Source organism: Blennius ocellaris (assembly GCF_963422515.1).
Source record: "Blennius ocellaris genome assembly, chromosome: 1".
Lineage (NCBI taxonomy): Eukaryota > Metazoa > Chordata > Actinopteri > Blenniiformes > Blenniidae > Blennius > Blennius ocellaris.
The window spans coordinates 7,371,248-7,396,669 of record NC_137650.1 but is presented as its reverse complement, the minus strand read 5'-3'; the positions used below and the strand labels follow the sequence as shown (position 1 = coordinate 7,396,669).

The following is a 25,422-nucleotide window of genomic DNA, read 5'->3' as shown; positions in this document are numbered from 1 at the left end:
CCTTTTTAAACGTGTGCCCCATATGGACATAGGCTTTTAACCCGCTCCTGCAGAACCCCTTATTTAGACTCCGTGACCCAGACATCTGGGTGATGTGGCTGCTCGGGGTAAAGGGCACGGTGGCAGGAAAACAGTACCATGTAAATACAGCCCGGTAATGCAGATCACCCTGCTGGGTCAACTGTGTGAACAACAACAACAACAAAAAGAACATGCTTCCCTTGTTCTGATCTACAATCTGTAATCCTTGTTTTATATGAGCCGGGAGATTGAGAACTGCTGGCCCGCGACACATCACGACAGTGCATCTGTTCTTCAACCTTCACGGATTATTAGCATGTCGGGTCAAATCGCTCACTGTCACGTTCTAATTATGAGAGCCGACGCCAGTCGAAGCCGCTCCACAGCAGTAGCTCCCCGCTTGACTGACAGACACTGTGGTGCTTTTGTTGTTTTGGACGTATTGTACCCTTCCTGTGGCGGATACACCAAATTGCTCAAGGGCCAGATACCTTCTTTTCTCCTTGCTTCATTCCCTGCTTTCAGGAAAAGTGAGAGCTGCAGTGGTGAGAGGAGGTAGCCCAGACTCTCGCAAGGTCGAGTTGGGCACAAAGCCGCTCGGTTGGTTGCTCCGATGCCGGGCTGAGGGCTCTTTGGAAAGCCTGGTTGTGGATAAGAAGTTTTAGGGGGGGAGCGCTGAACAAGTCCAGGCATGTCCATTCTTTACTGGAAGAGGTTTCTCAGGTGGGTGAAAGGGGTCACGCTAAGGGTTGGAGTGGGGAAAGAAGAGGTACTCCACCTTTCTTTACTGCTGGCTTCACTTCTTGTTAAGATGCCCGCTGGACTCTGGGATCAGATCAGATCAGTATTTGTGCAGAGGAGGTTAAATGAATCCAGTCTCGGGATGATTTGACACTTTTTCTAATGAACTTGGGTTTATAAAACTAAGTTATGTCGTATTTGTTCCCTGCTTCATCCCAACTGAGATCAAACAAGCCTGAAATAAAATGGGTTTTAACAAGTTTTAGTTCATCATGCTGGAATTACCTGCCCACTGTTCATAAGGAATTAATCAATTGAAATATTTCTCAGAGTGTACATACAACAGTTGACCAAAAGGTTGGTAGTTTGAGTCCTAATAATGATGGTTGTGTATGAGTTTCCCAACATACTGTGACTGTTTTGATATTGTAATGTACATGTGTTATTTTGAAGATCAGAAATATGTGTTGTTATGAGTTTGGGACGTCTTGTCTTCTAATTTGTTGATTTTTTTTTTTTTTTTCTTCTCCCAGAATTGGCATTTAGAGGCAGAAGCAGGATTAGTCCAGGTCTTGAAATACTGCTGCTTGTTCAATAGAACAAAGCATTTCGCGTGCTGGTAGGGAGGTGTCTTTAGTTTTTTTTTCCTTCCACAGTTCAAGCAGCATCACTTCAGGGCGTTTCTCGAGCTCCGCCTTTTGTTATAAAGGGAGAAAAGGAGCACTTGTGTTCTGCTCAGAGACCTAACCAAAGTCATCTGACCCTCCTTGTTTTCCTGTGAGTTGAGCTATGAGTCAGGACAGCATGTGTGTGAGTGAGTGTGCAACAGATTGCGGCGGGCCTTAATAAGCGATGCGCCGTTGAAGCATGTGGCTCAACTGACAGTTTTTACGGGCTCCCATAAAGAACGGTTACGGAAAACTGAGAACCTGAGTACACCGGTCTGCGAAAACACGGCGTATTAAGTTTTAAACTCTTTGAGCCGAAATGTGTCTCTGCCGAGTTTTATGTGTTTCCACATAGACGTACTTCTGTGTTGGTTTAAAACCACTGTGGATTGGTTTGTACAATAACGTACTGAGTTGTTTTTTTGCTACCATAGTAGCCATTAGGAAGGGAAATAAATAACTCTGCATTAGATGTAGACACGACGCCACATGGAGAAAGAAACTTGGCAACACCCTGAGAAACGGTGACCGACTGCTTCCTTCTTTATACCCTCAACTTCCATTATCATCCCTTTGGAAGTCACGGCGAACAATCTACACTGGGATGACCTCAGAGGTAGTCATGGTGGAAAGCCTCAGTCAGCCGGCGAGGCCCCGGTGCTGTGTTTCTCTATTTGTACGGCGGTGCTTCCTGTTTGGAGCCTTAAAGGAGGGCATGAGCGCGAGTCCACCTTCCCCCCACTCGACCAACTCACTCCTGCGTTCAGCCAGATTACAGCTGTCCTGAGATGTCCCAGACGCTCGCCAGGGGATCAGAGAATACACTCTCACTGACGAGGGACCCAGATAATACAGAGCGACGCACGCTGCCGTCCCATATAGCGCCTGTCTGCCGCTCTGTTGTCTCTGCATCCCGCCTCGGCTGTGATTTCTATCCGCCACCGCGGGGAGCCGGCCGCAACAGGTGCTCGCTTCTGTTTCGCTCCTCTCCACTCTCCACCTGTATCTTTGTTTTGTTTTCGAGACGGGAGTCATTTTGTGGCTGAGACACCATATTGGCAATTTTTTCTAGAGATGGAACACGTCGCAATCAGCGTCGCTGAAATCCTCCCGGGTATTTGTACTGTAATAGATGTTAAAACAAAATACACTTAAAAAATCATATTTTAATGTGCTTTTTTTTAATGTATGGATGTTTTTCTTTAATGCACAGTTTATTAAAGTTTTACAATGAAAAGCACGTAGCACCTACTTTCTATTGAAAAATGTAGCACCGTTTTTGTATTTCAGGGAGGCATTGGTGTAAATATTTCCTCCTCGGTGTTTGATTTGCTCCTGCTATACTTATTAGTAAGCAGCCACTCTCAGCAGAAGAATCTGATCAGACATCATATGAATGCTTCAGCATGAAACTATAAAACTCCACCTCACAGCTATTTGTTTTTATTTTTCGATGGATGCACACACAGAATGGAAGTGTACAAATAAATGTACATGATCCAAAGGAGTGGAACCTGCAGCAATATTGAAATGGTCATATTTGTGTTGGTGTGGACAACAAAAACAATGACGGCTGATATGCAGTACAAAACCTCGAGCCCGCGTTGTGTTATATTACTTAAGTGTATTCTTATGCTTGTTCTTATGTCACATAGGTTTTTAGCAAATGCTGGTATTAACTTTAGGAATAACTGTCGTGATAAAATGAGCAAATGAGACAGAAATACTGTAAGAAAATTAAAACAGCAACAGGACTACTGTAATTCAAACTGAGCAATCGAGGTATTACCACTGTTTAATGGCTTTTTAATAAAATGTTATGATCTACAACTACCTGCATCTGACAGACTTTCACTCGCAATGGTTGAAATTCTTTTTTTATTTATTTATTTATTTTCCGTATCATCACCAATATAAACATGCTTTGAGAAGATCCCCTTGTTTTCTTTCCGATAACTAAAGCTATGTCATGCAGCAGGGATTAATAGCTAGTTTAAGTCGACATGAGTGCTCCTCCATATTGCCTTTTCAATACAACACTGTGGCCATTTGCTGACCCAGCTCCTCTGAACATGGATATTGGACTCGCCATTGTACAGCCAGATTTAGAGGCGGCTTTCGCAATGAATACCAATACTGGGGAGGCAGACAGTCAGCGGTGAGTTACTGTCCCGGCCCCCAGAGTAATCGGCCTAAATCAATGCTGTTGTGACAGGTTTGACTGTAAGTAGCCGAGCCCAGCCACTGCACGGCATCGTGCCCCCAGTCCTCTCAGTGCAGTAATGTGCTTACATAACAGTGGGACATTTGATTTAGCACACCGGCTCTTTGTCTGGACGCGGGCACAAACGTGTCGTTACCCTATACATGTATTTATAGACCTCTTCTTTAAGGACACAAGTGAGCCAGGGCTACTCACACACACACACACACACACGTAAAAGCAGATGTACACATTTAGCACAGCGACTCCGCATTACGGCTCGCTGTTAACACATTATAAGGACACATAAAAATACACCATTCTGACTTGATGCTGGACTGGCTGAGGCTTTAAGTGGCAGCATGGGTCGTATTTCCACTGCCAGTGGGGGGGGGGGGGGGGGACACAGAGCCGGCCGGTGATGTCACTCGCCGTGCGTTCGTCACATCCTCCTGCTCCTGTGGATCCTTGTAGCCAACCAGCAGCCAGCTCTGCAGGAACAGGAAGCGCCATCTGGGCCTGGTGATTCTGCTTGGCAGGGGTGGTGTTGTGGAGGGACTGCTGTCCGTGTGTCTTTGTGCATTGAATTGTTTTGTGTCCCTATTTGTGTCTCTCGCTCTCTCTTTGTGTAAAGGTGACATTCAATGTCAAGGACCTCTGAGTGAATTGGTCTAAATTGAGACTTGCATGTTGCAGCGAAGCTTTGATGTTTGCTGAAAACCATCCTCTCATTCATAGAAGACTTCGTCTCCATGAACAGCCATTTCCGGGTGTCCTCTGCAGTTTATCCTTCCTTCCACTTGTGGTTTTAATCCCTGATGTGACATAACAAGATTGGAGCTAAGCTGTAAACTCTGTGGGACTAACACAGTTAGCGCAGAAATCCCAATAAATTGAATAAAACACCAAATTCTCATCAGTTTCCCCTGGTTTGTCTCGAGTACGCGTTTGTCATGCTTCCACCACGTCTGCTATTTCTGTAACTGAGAAACCACCGACGAGAGCTCCTGGCTAATCTCGGCCATGTTTAGATAGGAGTTGTGTTCAGGGATGGGTGATCACTGCTGCTCTGCAGAGGAGAGCAAAACCTCACGCTGAAATCATCCCTCCATGACTATCTCAAATCCACTTTCACCTGTCGCTATTTTTCCCTTCCACTCCTTTTTCTTTTCCCGTCCCCTCTGAGTCACGTGTAGTAGACATTATCTACAGTAACACCTCAGCACTTAACCACATGCATATATCCACACAATTGGCATTTGCGCCAAAATAGAGATAGTTTAACTTGCTATACAAAGCACAAGGGCAGCGTAGGTGACGGCAGGCTCCTGAACGATTTATTATTCCGCTAATGGATCGAGAAAAACATTTTGGAGCTCTACCGTTAGTGGTGTGAGATGAGGAAAAGTGAGGTTACAGTTGAGATCAGGGCTCTAACTAAAAAGCTTTTCCGAACAAATGCAAATGTGTCGGTATGCATCAGTCCTCAGAGATATGACTGAAAGATCTGGCGCCGCTAAGATCAATTTGTGTTCTAAAATACTCACTGTCCAAGAACATTAACACCGATACCAATAAATGCAGCCTCCAGAATGGAGAGGCTCCTCGTCCATATTCTCCCTGGACTTGGAAGTTTCATAGTCGAGCGTGACCCGTGATACGAATCCACCTTCGCCATCTGTCCATATGAAAGTCCAGATACTCGCCATTACTAACAACCTCCAACAGCAGGATCTCGGGGTGTTTCTGCTGTTTCATGTAAACAGACATGGTTTCCCAAAACATTGACTTGTTAACGTGAAACCTTTCTGGATTGAAGACGCTAAAACAATGCATTTTCACTTGAAAGGCTATTGTATAAAGGCCCCCTTGACGACTGGTACACACGCAGGGTCCCGGGGGTTCCAGGGATCCTCCTCTGAGGTTCTTGAAATTGGATTTCCACGTGTCAAAGAAAATCACAGAATTACCTGATGTTGAAACTGGAGCCGGCCTGAGATGTTTTCGCCAGTGTTTGGCTTGACTGTAATGTTTGTAATGCGACGAGGCCGTAGCCTTAGTTCTGGAACTACTGATGGAGCTTGACTGAAGCGGGCTGAAATTCGATCTGGTTCTAAGGTCTGTTACGAGACACTCCACATCCTTTGTTACAAATAGTGTTGCATAAGCAGTACTTTAATCAGGTTCACACACCTCTCATCTGTTTCTGTGTTCCCCTGCTGACAGTCTGCTATTGTTGTCTCGGACTGAAAGGCTGTTGTGGACGATCCAGTATTGAACTGCCGGATACTGATATGCGGACAGAACAAGGCGAAAAGAAATTTGTGGAGAACGTTTTCTTGACTCGTAAAGCCAAAGCATTTGTCTGCGCCGCAAGAAATCACAGATACAAATGAGCCTAATTAAAGATTAGATTTAATTCTGACATGATTAAAAACCGTTCCTTTCTGTGACCTCGCCTTTGAGTGCAGTGGAATTCCGATTGCACCACACTCTTCCAATTTATGTTAACGGAGAGCACCTCAGGGGCCCTTTGTGGAGGCGTTAAGCGCATTGTTTATTAACAGCAGTGTGAGGTTAAGTTAATTTGAGACTCATCACAACTATCCTCTTTCTTTCTTTCTTTTTTTTTTTTCCATTGTCTCAGTATTAAGTCAGCCGATTCCTCTATCACCCCCCGGGATTCCTTCATCCTACCGTCAAAGCAGCTGACAGTCAGGCTGTCCTGTTCATCTGAGATAATACATCTTTTTCCCCTTCACTCAGCTGATTTTTATGGGACTTGGTTCTTCTTCATGTGCTCGAGCGCTGTTCATAAACACAGCTCCATTTTGGGGGGGGGGTCAAGGAGAATTTTTCCTGAGCCTTGCAACCCTGGAATCATGATGCAGCACTCGATCTGCATGGATCGAAGCCGTGTCCAAACTTTCCGCGTGCCCTTCTTTGTCCCCAACTCTAATTCCAGTCGCAAATCAAATTGGCCTTGCTTTGCCACAGCTGACACACTTTCCATGCACCCTTCGGTGCGACTCGGGTTGCTTAATGTTGACTCTCCTTTCTCGTATCTGGCATCGCCAGCAAGAAGGCGGTCAAAGGTCTGCGTGTTTCATGTTAGACGGGGTGTCTTTGATTACAGAGAAGGGTGAGGTTGTCCTACTGCCCTAGTCTCCTGTTGCTCCTCAGCATGCGTATTCATTATTTAGTGGCGTTCTTTCTGCAACAAGTTGATTGCACCTTTATTTGCGCTATTGTGAAAATTGTCAAAAGGTCCACTGGGACCTGTTTTTTTAATTTTTACCAGCAGTGCTCACTCTGGTCCTTGTTGCATAACTGGTATTAGTGAGGGTATGTTTTTGCAATAGACTCCTCCTGCCTGAATAATTAGCGGTTTTGTGGCCTGCAGCTAGAATATGTGCAAATGAGGTCAGAAAGGGCAATGCAGAGGGCAGCCCAGGCCTGTGAAGAGAACGTTGCTGGCATTTCAGGGAAGAAGAGGTGGGATTAGGAGAGGGGAAGTGTGATGAATTGTTATGAACACGTACTTGGTATTCACTCGAGTCCCCTTTCGCCACAAGCATGACCACCGCATAATTCCGGGTGGCGCATCCTTGGAAGAATTGATTAGGAAAGTCCACAGCGGATATGTGTTTAGCTTTACCCTGCTGCACATTTACTCAGACTGCTGCATTTAAACCTGGAATCAGTCCAGTGAAATCACTTTTCTACTTTTAGCCGACGAGTCACCCATTTGAATAACAGGAGGGTTTAAAGCACCTCACTCAAGGACTTCAGTTGCCATGGCGGTTGAAGATGAAAAAGGCCATTGCGTCTCGTTTCCCACCCGAGACTGTCCGGCAGGACCGGGATTTAAATGTCTACGTCTGTCGTCAGTTGCTGGCCATCCACATGCTGATGAGTTGTTTCTGGGTTTGTTTTTTTTTAAAGTCAGGTCAAGAAAGATGCACGTGGTGATTTCACCAGTCTGAAACCAGTGAGGATAAGATGACTGAATGGAAATCCTGCAGCCTCACAGCTCCCAGTCCACCACAGTTACCCTGGAACACAGCCATGGTTACTTGTGCTTTCATCATGGAGTACTGACCTAATACTGTAAGAGAGATGGATGTCTGAAGGGGATTGCTATGCATCACTGTACCAGAGGTTTGCTGCTGCAAATTAGAATTTTAAATGAGCTGCCATGCTAATGCTACACATGTAGCAACACTGGAGTCGCCACAGTAATGTGTTTATCTCAAATCGGGGGATTTCAGGCTTTTTATGAATGTGAAATACAAAGGCTTTGGAGGCAGATACACCACTGGAGTTGCTCGAATGTTGCTTTTCTCCAAATGAGATGTTGGGGACCCTAAACAAGATTTTAAGGCATCAAAGCAAGTTTTGTCTTTTTCACATTGGGTTAAGTCCTGACCATGAGTGTGGGGGCAATCAGCCAGCCAATTCTCTTAAAATGTAAATAGTGTGTCTCATAATGGGGGACATGTAATTCAAAGTCTTCAGAAAGTTTGTGGTCGCTGCTCTTAATTTTATTCAATACCCTGAAAGATGCATCCAGTATTAAAAAGGTGGATGGCTGCTGGTATACTATGTATAGTATACATTCAAAGTTTCAAAAGGCCTCTTGACCACCATGTTTGTTTCTGAAGCTTTTTGAGCTTGCCATGCAAAATATTTTAAATATCAAAAGATCTATGAGGCTATAGAAAGTATTTGCATACATTGTGATCAGATAGTGATGCAAAATACCTGCAGATTAGGGATTTCTTTTCTTGTTTGGCGAGTTGGCAACATGTTTTACAATTGATTTCATGATCTTCGCCTTCACAAAATGTGCAATGCTGCAGTTCCACATTAAGCCTTTTGTTTGGTATGAGACGGGAATGGTTGTGAGAGTGAAAGTGGCCAAATGTTTGCTTGTGTTAAAGACGGGTAGGACCACTTTGGTCATATTGTCATGAAAGAAAACTTGCTCTGTTGATTTCCCTGATTGTGATGTTTGGCCTCATTCATGCAATTTCTTATTGTGATCCTGAGTTCCCAGGTTCTTAGACCCATCTGAATGTCAGGTTCACGTTAAACTGGAGAGCCCTCTAAATGTTTTTTGTTTTTTTTCTGAAGTAGATAATAATCTATTTGAAAATATAAGAAGTGAAAGACTATCTGGCTGATATTTTTCAATCAATTCATCCATGTGCTATTCCAATCACAGATCCCACCAGACTATAGGGAACATCCTGGACAAGTCCCCAGTCCACCAGGGGGGTAAAACACAGACGTGGTCTCCAACACACACACACACACATTCAAATTGACTGGCAATTTAGAGTTAAATGCATATTTTTTATTAGGAATTTTATCTGAGATCTTTATATTCTTGGTGAGCTTCTTTGCCTCTCTTGACTATTATTTTTTTTTGACTATTTATAGTTTCTCATTAGCCGTGTGACAGACTGGCGACCTGTCCAGGGTGTATCCTGGCCTTGCCCATAGGGAGCAGGGATTGGCTCCAGCGCCCCGCAACCCTGATCAGGATAAGCAGTGTAGAAGATGGATGGATAGATGGATAGATGGATAGATGGATGGGCTTATTCACCATGTGACTTCAGTATTGTTTGAGTTAGTGAGCTGGTGAACAACGGCTCCGTTGGTGCAGTACCAGTGAAGGGAGTGCGAGCTGAGAGCAAGGTGTCGTGTCAGTCTGGGTCAAGTGTGTTTTTGCTGGAACGAGGGGAGAATCATGCCAGATGAGTTCACTCAACAGAAAGAGGGTTTTCTCCCCCAGCTGGAGCCGTACAGGCGGCCCTCAGCCAATCGGGGCTTGTTGCTATGTGTGCTGTGAATCTTCCCCTCTGTGTGGCAGAGTGGGAGAGGGACGCACATGACACACAGTCCATAGTCCTGAAGGAACATTTGAGCTGAACATGTGGGACAGAAGTGGGGAAGTTTTGACAAAGGCCGACTCTGAGACTAAAATACCTAGAGCTCTGGAACTTAAGTGGTGGCGGATAAACTTTGTTGGTGAGATGTGCTGGCAGCGTAGTGAAGTTTAAAATAAAAAAAAATAAAAAAAATTGGGATCACCCAGTTTGCAGTAATCCAAAACAAATGTATTTATTTTGTTTATTCAATTTTGAGCCTGGAACCACTCTTCCTCACGACTGATCATAATTATTTACAGTCATCTGACAAAAACATGTCAGTTTCTTGGCAGGCCTCTCCTCCACTTCCACTGTTTTTTAATCTGGTAATGCAAGGCAGACAAAAACAGGAAAGGTGAGCTGGCAGTGACGTGTGATCCACGTTCTAAAACGCTATGGAAACACAGCTGACCCTGTTATTACCGCTGAAGTTTACCAGCCACTCTCTGCCCCCCCCCCCCCCCCCCCCCCCACACACACACACACATGTGAGACGGGATTCAAGCTCTGCTCATTCAAGGATCCTGGAAACCTGGAGTGACCCAAACACTGAGACACATGCAGGGAGCTGACACAAAGCAAACATGAGCACATAAACGGCTGAGCAGACAAAACAGAGTCTCTGTGTCCAATACAAGTACACATATAAAATCGGAGCACAACACAGACGCTGTAAACAATTGCAGAGTGAATACAGCCTGAGCACATCAGCGCTCACTCACAGAGCATGGCAGGGGCGCTAATTGTCTTCAAATACATTCATGTCAAGCTGCAATTTGCCGTCACATTCAACGTCGCATATTGGAAAAGCTCATTCCACCACAGCAACACTCTTCAATCACCGTGACGGGAATGTTTAACACAATGTCTCTGTTGCCTTGGCAACACTTGTTCTTCTTTTTCTTTTTTCTTTTTCTTTTCACGGTCAGCAGTTGTGATCGTTGATCACTTCTCTTCCTCGAGTCCCAGGTCAATCAGCCTGGAGAGACGGCCGGGGCCGTGGATCTCCCCTCCTTTAACAGCGACGCCTCCTTTTATGTTGGGACTTTTATCAGAAAAGCCCGCGTTGTTTATTGCTCCGTAGCGCCTCAGTTAATTGTGTCCAGTATCCTACTGCCGGTGTGCTTTCACGGGAAATTTTATTAAGATTGAAACATTGAATGGCCCTTTGGTGCAGCGTGTATATGTGCATGTTCCGGCTGATCTATAGCTGCTGCAGATAACAGACGCTGGGATCAATACATGTAAGATAAGCCTCTTGGCTTTCATTGGTAACCATCTGCCCACCAAAAGTGTTTCAGTAATAATTAACCTCAGTTCAGTTGGCCAGACCTCCGTTGCGTCATATGATTTCTGCAAACCAGTAAACATGAAAACATCCTTTGGTGAAAATCTGCAGAATTGGTAATGAATACAATTATTGTTTTCCCTTGTGTTCCAAGGATTTTTGTTTTTTCTTCTCTCTAAATATGTGAAAACTTGCAGGAGTTTAAGAATCTTTTGATGTTTATTATAGTTTGAGCAGTCGTTCAAGCAGAGCAGCAGCTGCAAAGGCAGGAGCACTTCAGGCATAGTGATCGCCTACAAAGAGGTCATTACAGGTTGTGTAGTTCATCCATCTTCTTTCCCGACCCACTTCGCCCGAGACGATCTGTGGCTGAAGGCGTGCAGGTACAGGTACAGATCATCACAGATATTAGAGATGCCAATTAACCTCACACGCATGGCTGATTTTTTTAAACTGGGGGGGCTGGAGGTCCCACAAGAAACTCGCCCACACACATGGAGGAGAACATTCAAAGTCCACACACACAGACAGACAGACAGACAGACAGACAGACAGACAGACAAAAACAACTGGACTCAAATCAGGGTATTTGTCCCAGGGTGCTCGCCACTACGTTATCATGTGGCCTGCAGGTAGTGTACAAACATGAAAGAATTCAAAGAATTGATCACTTAACGGCCACTTATGATGAGTATTTATACAGCTACGTTGAATTAGGAATCTTAAGCATGTGCAAATTTAACATTGGTCTTACATTCTGAATATTTTCAACTGACTTGTATGAGTTATTTTCACATACAGTCCCCATACAGCGTCTTCATTCATATATGCTTTAAAGGCCCTGTTTGAAAACACATGGCGTCAGTCAACAATGGGTTTTAAGTCTCAAAAGTGTCCCAGCTTACCACACTCAGACATTATCAGACACCTCATGAAAGATTCCGGTACCTTTTGTCATTAAAATGATGCTTTTTTACCACGTTCAATAAAAGCTTGTTCAAACTGACGTGATGAGACTGTACACATTGTCAGTCTTGGAACAATAGCTATAAAAAATCAAGCAATAAAATCACTCCACTCAACAGCACTGAGAGCACAGTCGGGTGGTATGCTGTGTGAATCTTCATCTAATCCACACCTCTTCATTTCACTGTGCCCTGATCCAAGTACATCACGTTGCTGCTGGCTTGACTCAGCGGCTCGGTGGCAGGGTGGAACCCAATCGCATGCGAGGCGTATATTTCTGGTAACAAACCTGCTAAAACAATGTTACGTAAGCGCGGCAAGTCTGGAAAAGCCAGCGGTATGGCAATGGATCGTGGGATTGTGTCAAATCTGCCACAGCAGAGCTCGTTGGGTTTTTTTTGCAGATTTGATGATACCGTTTTGCATATTTGTGGATATGCAGGCGTCTCTGGATCCTCTTGAGAATCACCCTTAGGAGTCAAAAGAAAGGAAAACAACAAGTAAGCAGTTGTAATCCCTCACATGTGTCGGAGAAGTCGACGCAGTTAAGTTGCTTTCACAAGCCATCTGGGCTCCAAATATAGTCGGTGGCGCTGCAGAACAGGCTGGAGAACAACAACAAAAAACACACGGCGTTGCATAGAATTCCCATAGTGGTGGAAATGCAGTTGCCAGAGCTGCTGACACTTCAGATCTGCCACCTGCTTTGCTGCCAAGTGCATTCGAATGCCCTGAAACTCGACGTGCCTCCATAGTCCGGGAGGACCACAGTGGACATCAGACGGCCCCACGGCGGGTCTCAGGGACGCTCCAGTGGCTGTTGGTACTTTTACAGCGAACACTTAGCTTAGCAGTCATCGGAGCGCGCGTCGTTCCTCTTAGATTGCTCTTTTCAACCACGTCTGTATTGTCTTCAAGTACGTAGTTGAATGGGGCAACCTCCACTTTGAAAATCCGCGAGAAAACGAGCAAAATGTGAGCCAGCAAGTTGCGTCTATATTTATCTCACTGGCGGCTGCAGTAAGGGGATTTAAGCGTGGAAGAACCGTCAGTGTAATCTCCTATTCTGCCTCTATATTCATTATAGAAGTGTGTGTGTGTGTGTGTGTGTGTTAGGACTGCATGAGTCTTGATACAAAGGGAAATTCCTGATTGAGTATACCATTTCCTCCTGACAATGAAGAAAGAAGTTGCTTTTTGAAATTTGTTGGAGGATGATTAGTGATGCTCTGGTAGTCTGGTTATATGGTGCAGCAGCAGCAGCAGCAGCAGCAGCAGCTCTTCACGTCGGCCATTGTGGCCGTTTCCCCTGGTTCTAGGTGCTGATCACTGTTCCATCATTGCACAACAGGCTGCGTGATTGCCGCTCGCACGTGTGCCTTTGAACGTGTTCTATACAGCACAGGATTGGTTTTCCATTCAGGTTCGTTCACGTGCGTTGTGCGTCAGTCCAGAGCCACGAAGAAGTGTCTCATTGTGTAAATATACGAGCTCAGATCATGATGGTGGTATCACACACAGCCCAGGGGCGCGTATGCAATTCACATCTACATGTCCATGCAGGATTCAAGGTCATCGCAACGTCATATTTTCCATTTATTTTTCATGCTTTTTCTTTTTTTTTTTCTCTCTGCACAGAGCCAAAGAGGTGCAAATGCTGGTAAAAAAAAAATAAAAATAAAAATAAACTCTTCAGTTTGAGTTGTTTCCCCCATCAAGGACAGCCAACGCTGTGCCTGATCAGAATGAAGAATTCACATTTTGGACGGCTGAATCTTCGCAGTTTGATTCCATTGGGACGGCGCCGGCTATCATTGTGCATTAAGTGGACACACCTCGGCGAGCCCAGCAGCCGCCGCCTGGAAATGGCTTTTAATTCACAGCCTCCCAACTGGCTGCTTATCTCCAGCCTGCAGCTCCCCGCCCCCACAATCAAACGCCAACTTAAGACGTGGAACCTTTGAAACATCAACCGAGATTTACTTTTCCGTCTCAGAAAAATCTTCTGGGCCATTTTTTTTTTCTTCTTCTATAAAAAAAAAACAGGCCTAGTTTGCTTTCTCAGTTTAATTATTTATTCATTTTGAGAAAATGCACTTCGCCTCACTGGGCCATTTAGAGATTGAGTGTCCCCCTCAGGGGGACTTCAGCCGTTGCTGTGGACAGTTATTAATTATTCTGACAGCCTGTCCAGGAATTTAAATTGGAATAAAGCAGTTTCATGTTAAACTTGCCCTCTTTTAAATTGTTTACACCTCTAACTTAATTTTAATTGCAGACCGGCGTATTTTACAGAAAAACTTGTTATTCTTTTTCATAATATCTGTTGAAACATAATGTATATAGAGGAAAATACTGTGTTCGGTATACCCCATCACAGTTTACTGTTTATTAGGCCAGCTACCGACTTCGAGGAGACTTTAGAGCAGCGGCTTATAGAGTGTGGAGCACCAGAGATTCAATGAAGACACAGCAACGGGAAAAATAAATCTGGTGGTGAGGTACATTTGTGTTTTCATTGTCTATTTCTTTTAATTATTGAGAAGAGATTGTTACTCAAGAAAAATAAGTGAGGGTAAAGCTACTAACTTGGTCATCAAAAGATACCCGTCCAGAACAGAAGTGATTATAATAGAGATGGATTGAAATAGTGGGGAAAAAAAAGGTTCAAACGTCAGGCTGCTACAACAGTCAAAGGCTATATGAGGACAAAAACTTTTTTTTAAATCCCGAATGGTCCCAACAGCCATTAATAATGTCTTATCATCTGAAACACATTTTCAGATCTGGAATTCAACAAAAATTAAATAAAATGACTATACATATGTACAGGATGAGATGCAGCATGAAAGTTTGGTGGAATTTTAAAATGTTTTAGGGTTTTTTTTTTTTCCCTTCTTCCAGATTTAACAGTTTTATTAAATTCTGAAGGTACTCAATACATCATTTGTCTCTCCTCGTCGTTCCACATTGTGCTTCTGATGGCTTCAGCAGGAAAGACGTGCCATTCCACCCCATGTGGTTCTTTTATTTTGTGGGTGTGAATTAACATTCAGCAATTTTCTTTTTTTAACCTATTTAAAGTAAACCTAATTGTGTCTTTCTTTCCTTTTTGGCATGTCGTTGGGTCTGCGTCAATGCATTTGACTGACAGTTGACTGGAAACTTTGTTCAAACGATTTCCTGCTCAGCCCAGTGTGCACGCTTCCTCTGTGCCCCGTAGACGCCCGGTCTGTGTCTTCCTGTGTGCGTCTGATAGTGTCTGCAGCGTTCTGTCTCGACAAAACCAACCGCCCGGCTCTGAGTGAACCCGACACTGTTTTTCTCCCGCCGACACTTTGATGTATGACTTTTTGTTTCTCATCTTCCCCCGGCTGCAGTCACCAGTCGCCATCTGTATTTTGCAATCAATTCCTGATTTAGGTACAATCTGATGCACAGACATTACACAGCTGATGTGGGTTTTTTTTTGTTGTTTTTTTTTTTTCAAATCTGCTGCCAGCATTCAATGCATTTCTTTGTTGTAGGGGAAAGTTTGGCTGTCGGGCTTGCCAAATAAGTATTTGTTGGATGAATGCGCCTCTGTCCAGACGATGCAGGTTGAGTAAAGCACTTGGTCAATCAGAGGAGGATGGGAGTGGCGGCAGTGGTGCATAAGCTGCATTTAAATTAGCTGCCAGTGTACGTGTGTCGGAGGCAGAGCTACGCAGCGGCTGTGTGGCCGCATGCACAGGGATTAATGGGTCATCTTATCTCAATGTGTTTGTGTGCTCCTCGTCTCTTACTTCGGTGTCCCTCTGTCCTCCCATCTGTCCCCCCGTCCAAACAACAACACTGCCGGGTGCACAATGTGGGCAACATTGATCCCGGCTCCGTGTATTCACATTGTGAGCACAGTTTGCAATCAAAGCCTGGCACAAGTGTGCAGGATTCTGTTGTTTTTTTTGTTTTTTTTACTACAAACAAGCCTTTACAAGGCAGTTTGTTGAGGCATTGACATGTTTGAGTTGACTTGTTTGCCTGTTAGGTAACGGTGAGTCACGCCAAAGTGTGTCGGCGTCTATCGCCGCGCGTTTGCTCCAGAAGCCTGCATTTGCGCTCCAGTTTGACCCCTCTGCTCGTGTCCTGGAAGTCTTTTTCTGTCCCACATGACTCTGCGCTGGGCCGCTGGCCCGAGGACATGGAGACGGCTTGAAAGGTGTACATACACACACACACACAGGAGCGCGCGTTTGTGTTTCGGTGTCTGTGCGCGAGCGCCCAATGCCGACCGGCCGCTCTGGAGGCGGGACTCCAGCTGCACTTGGTGGCAGGCGGTCACAGGTCTAATAATAAGACGCCTAAATCTTAATCTGACCTGTTACATAATTCACATCGCACATTATCAGGAGATGGAGGAGAGATCACATGCATGTAGAAAAGAGAGGGAGGGGGGAGAAAACAGCTTTTCCTTTGTTGGTTTCATGTGTTTGGTCTTTTAGGGATGGAACTGCAAACGCTTCTTATTTATACACTGAATATAAACCTGATGACTGTTTCTGTTTGCATTTCTCAAGCAGCACGAGTAGTTGCTATGGTAGTTCCCTCAACTGAAACCACGGGCGGTAATGGAGCTTACACACACACACACACACACACTTTATAATAAAGGTCTGAATAACATCATGCACAACCGGAGAGCTGCAATGCTGAAAACCACATTGACCTTCAGGGGTTTTCACACCTGTCAGTCCAGACGAGAGTGTGGATCCAAAAAGTTCATTTCATACATTGGAGTTAGTACGGATCACGGACCTTTGCCGCTCTGAACCAACAAATTGAAGACTGTGCTTCCATGACGACTGATTATGACCAAATAATCCGATAGACGTTCCCTCGCAGGTACTCTGTGGAACCACTGGATTTTTTTTTTTTTCTCTCTCTCTCTGCATAATCGCTTCCTGATTTATTGACAAGCTTTGATGAATTCTGAACCAAGTTTTGGGGTTTTCCACAGCGCCGTTCCAGGGAGCAGCATTCGGCGTTAATGGAACCCGGCATTAACATCACCACCGCGTCAGAGCTGTTGACAGCTGCTCCTTCATACAGTTGTCGGGTCAAATATCAGTGAAGGATGACTTGTGGCCGTGGTGGCTCCAGGTCTGGCTGGTTGCTCCATATTCAGCCAACAATTCTCAAGCTCCCACAATCAGAAAGCCTTTTTACATCACTCTTGTTTTGGTTCACACCCGAGCGCGAGTGTCGCGTTCACACTCGGCACTCTTTATTTATTTTTGTTTTAAGGAAGACGGGAGCGGTGCTTGTTTAGGGAGGAACGAGATGAGTAATGTTTAAGGTTAAAAATGGATGTGATTTGTCATTCAAACCTGTTTGATTACTTTGCTTTTGAAAAACTAATAGTGTGAAAGTCCAACATAAACCAAAGTTAGCAGTACACATATGAAACTTGTGATTTTGGTCAATATTATTAATGTTTTTTTTACTTGAATCTAGAGTGTGGTCACATATTTTTATTTTTGCTACTGTTATAAACTTCAGTATACAAGATTAATGGGCGTGCTAAATTTACATCATCGGGCTAAAATGATGAAGAATCAAGCAACAGAAATACATGAAATATTTACTTTTGTATGATGATTCTGAAATAAATGGACGCTTCTATCAAATTATGGATAAAAACGATGGTAAGAAACAAAGCGTAGTTTATTCGTAATTCCACCCAGTGAGCACTCTGTTTCTTTCAGGTTGAAAGGAAAGCAAAGGAGGAAAAGACTGAATTAAATATTAAACCCATTCTTTGAATCAGCAAGCCTGAAAGTTTATCATTATAATGAACGTTAAGCGATGCACGACATCCTCCCCCGAAAATTAACCCGCTGTACCAAAGGTTGAACTCCAGAGTAGGTGTTAAAAAACAAGTTAAGCATTGTGAACCCAACATTAGCGGTGCAGTCGTGACTTTTGTTTTATCGTTCGAGCAAGTTTACAAAGGACAGCAGTGACTCCAGACTCTGCATATGTGCTGAGGATTTCTCCATCCTTTCCTTGTTCGTCGTGTTCTGCATCTTGATCACCTCTCAGTGTGTGTGTGTCTGTGTGTGTGTGTGTGTGTGTGTGTGTGTGTGTGTGTGTGTGTGTGTGTGTGTGTAGGTTTCATAGGAATGTTGTATTGAGGCTCGACGCCCTAATGAATGACATCTCTCATCTAAGCATGTGCAGGCTGGGCCCCTCAACCAAAAGACTCCATCACTAGTCCTTTGTCCTGTGTGTGTGTGTGTGTGTGTGTGTGTGTGTGTGTGTGTGTGTGTGTGTGTGTGTGTGTGTGTGTGTGTGTGTGTGTGTGTGTGTGTGTGTGTGTGTGTGTGTGTGTGTGTGTGTGTGTGTGTGTGTGTGTGTGTGTGTCCTACGCCTGTGCACTGCACTGTTTGCGTTGCATTTGTTTTTAGCGCTTACGCAAGTGGTGTTGTGTGTCACGGTGTCTTTATTTGTCCGTGTTCACGTGAGTTTTTGGCATGTGTGCTTTAGGGGCGTTGAGCGTGTGTGTTCATGGCTTTCTTCGAGAGCCACAATCCGACACCCACTATCAACACATGAATTATGGGCTCCGTGTGTGTGTGTTACAGAGGTTCAGCGTAGCACACCAGTTTCCAGAGGCTGTTTTTCTCAACTGCCTTGATCACCCTTTCACCCCCTCTCCACTTCCCGTCATACAGGCGAGCCTCCCTTGTCTCTTGCTCCTGGGCTTCATCACAGCGTCACCTTTAGCCCAGTTCCTGACGGCACCTGACGCCGGTTCCAGTACGGACTGGAAGTGTATTAAACCTGAACGACAAATCAGCCTGTCAAAGCCGGAACACATCCAGTTCACTGGAGAGAACCGTCATGAAAAAAGGCACAGGGGGCTGTGACCTTGAATGTTCACCTTTGTCATATACAACTCTCTCTGATCCCCCCAACCCCCATCCCCCCCCCCCCCCCCCCCCGCTGTGCTCCTTGTGCACTCTTTGTTTAAGCCTTTCTGATTCTGGCCCATGAAAAAAAAAAGAAGGGGAGGTAGGGGGGGGGGGGGGGGGGTTGTAGAGATTGTAGAGAGTATAGCCTCCTCTCTCCATCTCGCTCACCCTGCACTTATTCAGCCTACAGCTGGCTGACAGACCCCCCCCCAATTCCTTCCAGCCCTCCCTCCCTCATGTTTTGTGTTGGACTGCGTCTCTCTCCACGTGCAGCAGCAGCAGCTCAGAGGCATGTAGGAGGAGTTCCCTGAGAAGAATGTGCGTGACTGGCTGGCTGATTTATACACACACACACACACACACACACACACACACACACACACACACACACACACACACACACACACACACACACACACACACACACACACACACACACACCAGCAGCTCGTAGCTGAGGAGGACCCTGTTCTCGCCAGACCTGCATTAGTAGGAGGTGTGTGTGTGTGTGTACCTCTGTCCTTCAAGGACCTCACACTGTCTGAGTTGGTAAAGAATGTGGGGGAGTCCCCCTCCAGATCTGATGAATTAGACTCCGATCCAAATATTTAGCGACTCACCGATTCTAAGGCAGCGGTTTCTGTACGTCATCCTGCTGTGATTTTCTGTGCTGCTGCGTATCAGCTGACCTCCTGCAGGATTCTGGGAGGGTTTGTTTTTTTTCTTTTTTTTCCTGTGGAGGAGTGCAGACGACAGCAGCTAATACAACTTCAAGAGCCTTCTAAAAATACCCTTGTTAAGATCTACCCGTCAATTAAAATGCAAACAGCGGGTTTTGGTTGATTTTGTTTTGAAAGCAGACAAAGCTAAGTGAGATTTAAGTGAAGCTGGCTGAAAAAATTCATCTGTTGTGACTAATAAGATACAACAGAGTGTCTCGACGGGAGCTCGATTTCTCTGTAAGAGCCTGCCGATTATGCTTCGTCTGTGGCTGCGATGCTTTTATGTCACTGCTCAATTGAAACAAGAGGGAAATACTCTCCTCCAAACCGCTGAGCGGTTGATTGAGCTCTCCTCCGTCCTGTACGCCCCACCCTTACTACCCTGGTAAAGTTAGTGAGGCAGAGAGTGGTGCAGTACACACAGTCCTCTCTTCCTGCTGTCCTTGAGTTTAAAAGCAGACGTCGCACCTTTTTAACCAGGATTTTACTGCTTTTTATGTGCGATTTTATTTGAGTACTTTACCTTAATGCTCAATTGTTTTATCCACGCTGTTTCCCGTGTGTGTGTGTGTTGGGGTGTGTGCGTACAGTGCAGACCAGGGCAGAGGGAACAGTCAGTGTATGGCTTCACCCCTCAGCTCAGCTGACATGGAAGGTCTAAATATATTCCTTTGAAGCAGCCAAACTGGAAAAGTAATGTCATCCACCGCCTTCCCTCACACCTCTTTTCTAAACGAGCCTTTCCAGCCGCAGTATGATCCTTCCACTTGAGCTAAAACCTTGACAAAGAAATACTTACGTCACAAAGAGCGTAATTGCTTCCGAATGCTTTTTTTTTTTTTTTTACGTTTGTTTGCAAAGTGACTTTGGAGCACCTCCAAAAACCGTTTGTTTGTTTGTCTCCTCCAGATGCAACCGAGGAGTTTTTCGAGTACGACGCGGAGGAGTTCCTGGTGTTCCTGACCTTGCTCATCACCGAGGGAAGGACGCCGGAATGCTCCGTGAAAGGACGGACCGAGGGGCTGCACTGTCCGCCAGCCCAGTCGGCCATGCCTCCGCTCCACAAGCATGAATGCAGCGACAAACTGCCCCAGGTAGCACACCTGCACATACCTCTTAGTCCATGAGCCTGACACGTGGCCCCCTTTTTTTTTTTTTTTCTTTTTTTAAAGATCCCAGAAAGGGCATTTAATTTTACTGGAGCTTCTTTCGCCTGAAGCATGAGGTTTACTTGGCTTGAACCAAGATGTGACAAGAATTAATTTCCTGGGAATCCTGGATCCAGCTCTTTAAGTGAACCTCCTTCGGGTCCCATCTGTTTCATCGCCGAAAATTCAAGTCCCCCCCCCCCCCCCCCCCATGTTGACATCTACTAATGAACACTAACCCGCCGCCTTTGTCTGTGGGTGCGCGTGTGTCCAGTGTCGGCAGGCGAGGCGGACACGCTCCGAGGTCATCCTCCTCTGGAGAAACAGCATCCCCATCATGATCGAGGTCATGCTTCTGCCAGACTGTTGCTACGGCGACGAGTGCCCCCCAAGTGACCCCATCAGTGACCCGGTCATCAAGCAAGACGCTCTGCTGCTGGAGAGATGGACCCTGCAGCCCATTCCTCGACAGTAAGAGCGTACACAAACACGCGTTTCCAAAAGTAGGCTTTCGTCAGTTTTCATAGAACACATTGACGCCTCAATCCACACCAGCAAGAGACAAAGACGCCCAGTGCGCCGCCGCCTCCGCTTTTTATCCATTCCTGTCTTGATGATGTTATTTATACTGTTTGTGCAGCGAGTGCTTTCACGCAGATTTCCTTCTTTGACAATCTGCTTTGTTCGTAGGTTGCCATTTAAAGCTTGTTGAGCCACATTCTGTTCCTGAAAAACAACCTTGGAGTTGATTTTGTTGAAGTGAGTCTTTGAGTATTTGACATGGTGGAAGCTAAGAAACATAAGAGAAGAACATGAGTGGGAGGAAGCGCGTGGTTTGAAAATAGTACAGATGTAAAGAAACATACATTATCTGGTGCATATACTACACAAGAAAGTAAAGCCCAGTTATGATATAAATGAGCACAACGAGGGGTGTTATGGAGTTGTAAATATACCCTTATATATACAGTATGCAGTGTACACATGTACAAGTGGGATTGGGAAGTATTGGGTTCCGTATTCCAACCCATGTGTGATCAGGAACTCTTTCTGCACTGTGTCTTTGAGCAAGGCTCATGATGAGACTTGAATTCTGCAGGGAAAACAAAACATGTGCGACCTGAACTACAATGCTGTTATGCCTGATATATCACTATTTTACATGGAGCAAATGTAGACCAAAACACAAAATCATTATCCTTCCCAAGATCGATTAAACTGCTAATATTTTTATAAATATCAACAATACACTCATATTGCAGGGCAGTAGTATATATTCCCAACAGTATACATTTTTGGACCAGCCACATCACAACGAGCCACAGAAACCTTGTTTTTCAATGCACTTTTTAGAAAAGGTGTGTTTCCACTTTGACGGGCATCCATTTGCACGAAATAAGTTCTTTTGTCAAAATGAGCATTTTCTTTGCCCCACATCAGTTTTACCTCCAGTCTGCAGCAGCCGGCCGACGTCTCCCTCTGAGACAAAGGAGCTTGTCTTACCAGCTTGAGACTGATTGATCTCAACTCGCTTAATGAGCACGAGTGAGTGAACAATCAGTATAATGAGCTTCGCAATAACGGTGCTAAAGTAGTGCCAGATATGTGGCGCTCACTTGACTGTGTACGTATCGCCGTCGTCCTCTCCAGAGTGTTGAGGCAAACGTGTCCCTGGGGGGTCCGCCACTGGAGGAAATGGCTGGGGTTGTTTGCTTGGGGGGAGTTTTGGATGTTTACCCAGGCGCTATAAATGAATTGTTGGCTTTAGTTTTATGTGTAAATATTTTTAGTAGTTATTAAAACATGGCGTTTCACTAGGATGAATATTCGTTTGTCATATTAAATAGGAAATCCTTCCTGTGCTCGCGGGGTGTAAAAGACTGGATGTTGTTCCTTCTGTGGTTGTTGTAGCACACGGCGACCCTACACACACACACACACACACACCTTACAATACCTCAATTCTCTCATAATTCAGGAATGGTGGCTTGTTGCCTCTGCTTCATGGATGCCTTCATTCTTTCCTCGACGGATCAATGCTGCAGCCTCCACTGGGATCTTTATGTCAACATGCATGTCTGATATGCTAATGTACACATAGAACACTGACCACGCATATCATCTCCATGTTTGTCGGCACATTTAACAGCCAGCCGACTCAAATTTGCAGCCACACGTTGGTGTTTGAACAGCAAAACTTATAAAAATGCATTCCAGAAAACATAGAATATTAATGATAAAGATCCAGATAATTGGTTTGGCACTCGGGGGGTTAATTAGCCTGACAGACTGGCCCACTTTCCTTCTCACGTGTGTAACGGGGGACACTTTGCGTTGGAAAAAACACACACACGCGTACACTTCCCTGAGACACTTTCTCATTAACCTGACATACTGGCACACTTTCACCTTGGTTGAAACTTGTGTTTTTACAGGAGCGGCGACCGTTTCATTGAGGAGAAGACCCTGCTGCTGGCCGTGCGCTCCTACGTGTTCTTCTCGCAGCTCAGCGCCTGGCTCAGCGCCTCCCATGGCATCGTCCCCAGAAACATCCTGTACAGGTCAGACATGGCGCCTCTGAAACCTTTATCGCTGGTGGGTGGCGGGCTTGTCAAGCAGGCTGTCGTACTTGAGTTATGCAGCAGAAGAAAGAAGGAAAACGAAAAACGTCTTGGTTTGAGTTTTCTACACAGGTGTCGACAACACTCTCGTGTTCTCTCCCTTTCGGTGCAACAGGATCAGCGCCGCCGACGAAGACGTGGTGTGGCAATTTTCACAGCCGCCTTCGGAGCACATTTTCCCCGTCCCCAACGTCTCTCAGAGTGTTGCACTGCAAGTCCGTGTCCAGTCGCTCCCCCGGCAGCCCACTTACCCCACCCTGGCCTGCAGCATCCACACCGGCCTTCCTCCGCTCTACAGCAAGACCCACAGCCTCAGCCCAGACTTCAACAGCCATGGTGGACTACCCACCCTCAAAAAGAGCCCGGACCCGGGAAAAGACCGCCTCCTCCACAATGCCAGCATCTACGGCAAGAGCTGCAACTCCATGTCCGGCCTCCTCCTCAACGGCTTGCCCATTCCCAACCTCCCCATCAACAACATCCCCATCAACAGCCTCCCCCACACGACCGTGCCGCATCCGTTCAGCAAGAAGAGCCAGGAGCCGGCCGAGAACCACGCGTACCAGAACGGGGAGCTTCCGCAGGTCAACGTCCCCCAGCGCCAGGGCTCCCCGCTGTTCCAGAGGCCTTCCCACTCCCCCACCGCCTCCCGCTCCCACTCCCCGTCCCCGCTGCCCACGAGCAAAGCGGGAAAGTGGCTGTACTCGGCCCTCAACGGTTCCCCCGATCCCACACAGGTGGAGGACTACGGCTCGGGCACCAACGGCAGCGAGAGGTCAAAGGCCCCCCCCGTCCCCGAGCCCCTGAGAGCTTTCAAGAGTTTCTCGTTGGCCGAGCCGCCCCGCTGCCCGTCCCCGAGGCCCAGCACCACTGAGACCAACCCGCTGATTGGCTCCCTGCTGCAGGAGCGACAGGAGGTGATTGCCCGCATTGCACAACGGCTCAACTTCTGCGACCCCACGGCGCCGCCACTCCCGCCCGGCCTCTTCGCCCCCGACAACCCTCCCAAAGCCATGTGGGGCAGTAACCACGAGGACATAACTGCCACCAAGACCAAAGATCCCGACGTTTTGCCCTACGAGACCGTGGGGCGCGTTTGGAGCAGCCCCTTCAACACGCCCATGACGGACACTTCTCTGGGCAAACGGGAGCCTCCCTCCCCAAAACCCGCCGCCTGCAGGAAGCTGAGGATGGCGGAGGCGAGAGACCGAGAGGAGGCGAGGAACGGCGAGCGGGACCGAGGCTGGGAGAAGGAAAAAGAGCGGGAGAGGGCGAGGGACACGTCCCTCATCGCCCAGGCAGTGCAGGACATCACGAGACTCATCCAGGAGAGACTGTCCGTCCCCTCCCTGTCCCCCATGCACAGCCGAAGTGGCAGCCCCCTCCATCACACGCACACCACCACCACGGTCACCCACACGGTCCGCACGTACTCGCACGCCCCGCAGCCCTCGCCGGCGGCCACCAACGGCTACGCCAACGGCCACCTGCCCAGCCACGAACGTCACCGAGGCGGCACGCACATAGCCGCCTCGCACGCGCCTGTTTGCACAGACAAGCCCGGAGTCGACGCGGGCGCCGGGGCCCAAAACGGTGCTCAGTTTACACTTGAAGAACACTCCTGCAGGGCCCAGTCGCTCGCCCGTGCTGCCCAGCGTTTACGAACTCCCCCGCCGGAGAGGCGGAGAGTCAGGTCACCCAGCAGCCACGAATCGCCCTCCTCCGCCTCCCACGCCCACATTTTCAGCTGGAGTCACGACAGAACCGGCCCGGCCACGGACTGTAACAGAAGCCACGACCACGCCGGGCCCCAGCCGCCGATGCAGAATTGTGCGTTAGCTGAGGCCTGCGCCCTCCAGGACGAGAACCGGGCCCCCTTGCTGTCCGGATGCTCCAGCGCATCCAGTCCAGACGTGACTCCTCCTGCTATCCTCGTAAGTCGCTCTCTTTACTCCTTATTAAACTCTCTGGTAGAGTTTATTGTCAGCACAAGCCTCCTTTCAGCTCCCCAAAACCCTCTTGTGAAACATTCCACGCTACTGAATTCTCATGTTTACGACTAATCCTATTAAAGCATCAATGTTGTATCAAAGAAGCTGTGTGGACATGTAAGCCTTTTTTTTTTTTAATACAATACAGTAATCTTTTTAAAAAG

General features: G+C 46.5%; 1 protein-coding gene across 2 annotated transcripts in view; it reads left to right on the top strand.

Annotated features, from left to right (window-relative positions):
* The window catches only part of atosa (atos homolog A), a 33,996-nt gene that overhangs the window by 1,360 nt on the left and 7,214 nt on the right, over positions 1-25,422 (top strand). For both annotated transcript variants that reach the window (XR_013936635.1, XM_080496904.1), the window contains exons 2-5: positions 20,408-20,592; positions 20,921-21,117; positions 23,082-23,207; positions 23,383-25,201. Coding sequence is in view for 1 of the 2 variants with exons in the window: in XM_080496904.1 (XP_080353030.1) it covers positions 20,408-20,592; positions 20,921-21,117; positions 23,082-23,207; positions 23,383-25,201 (2,327 nt within the window). In the remaining variant the exon portion in view is untranslated. The remainder of the gene's footprint in view (positions 1-20,407; positions 20,593-20,920; positions 21,118-23,081; positions 23,208-23,382; positions 25,202-25,422) is intronic.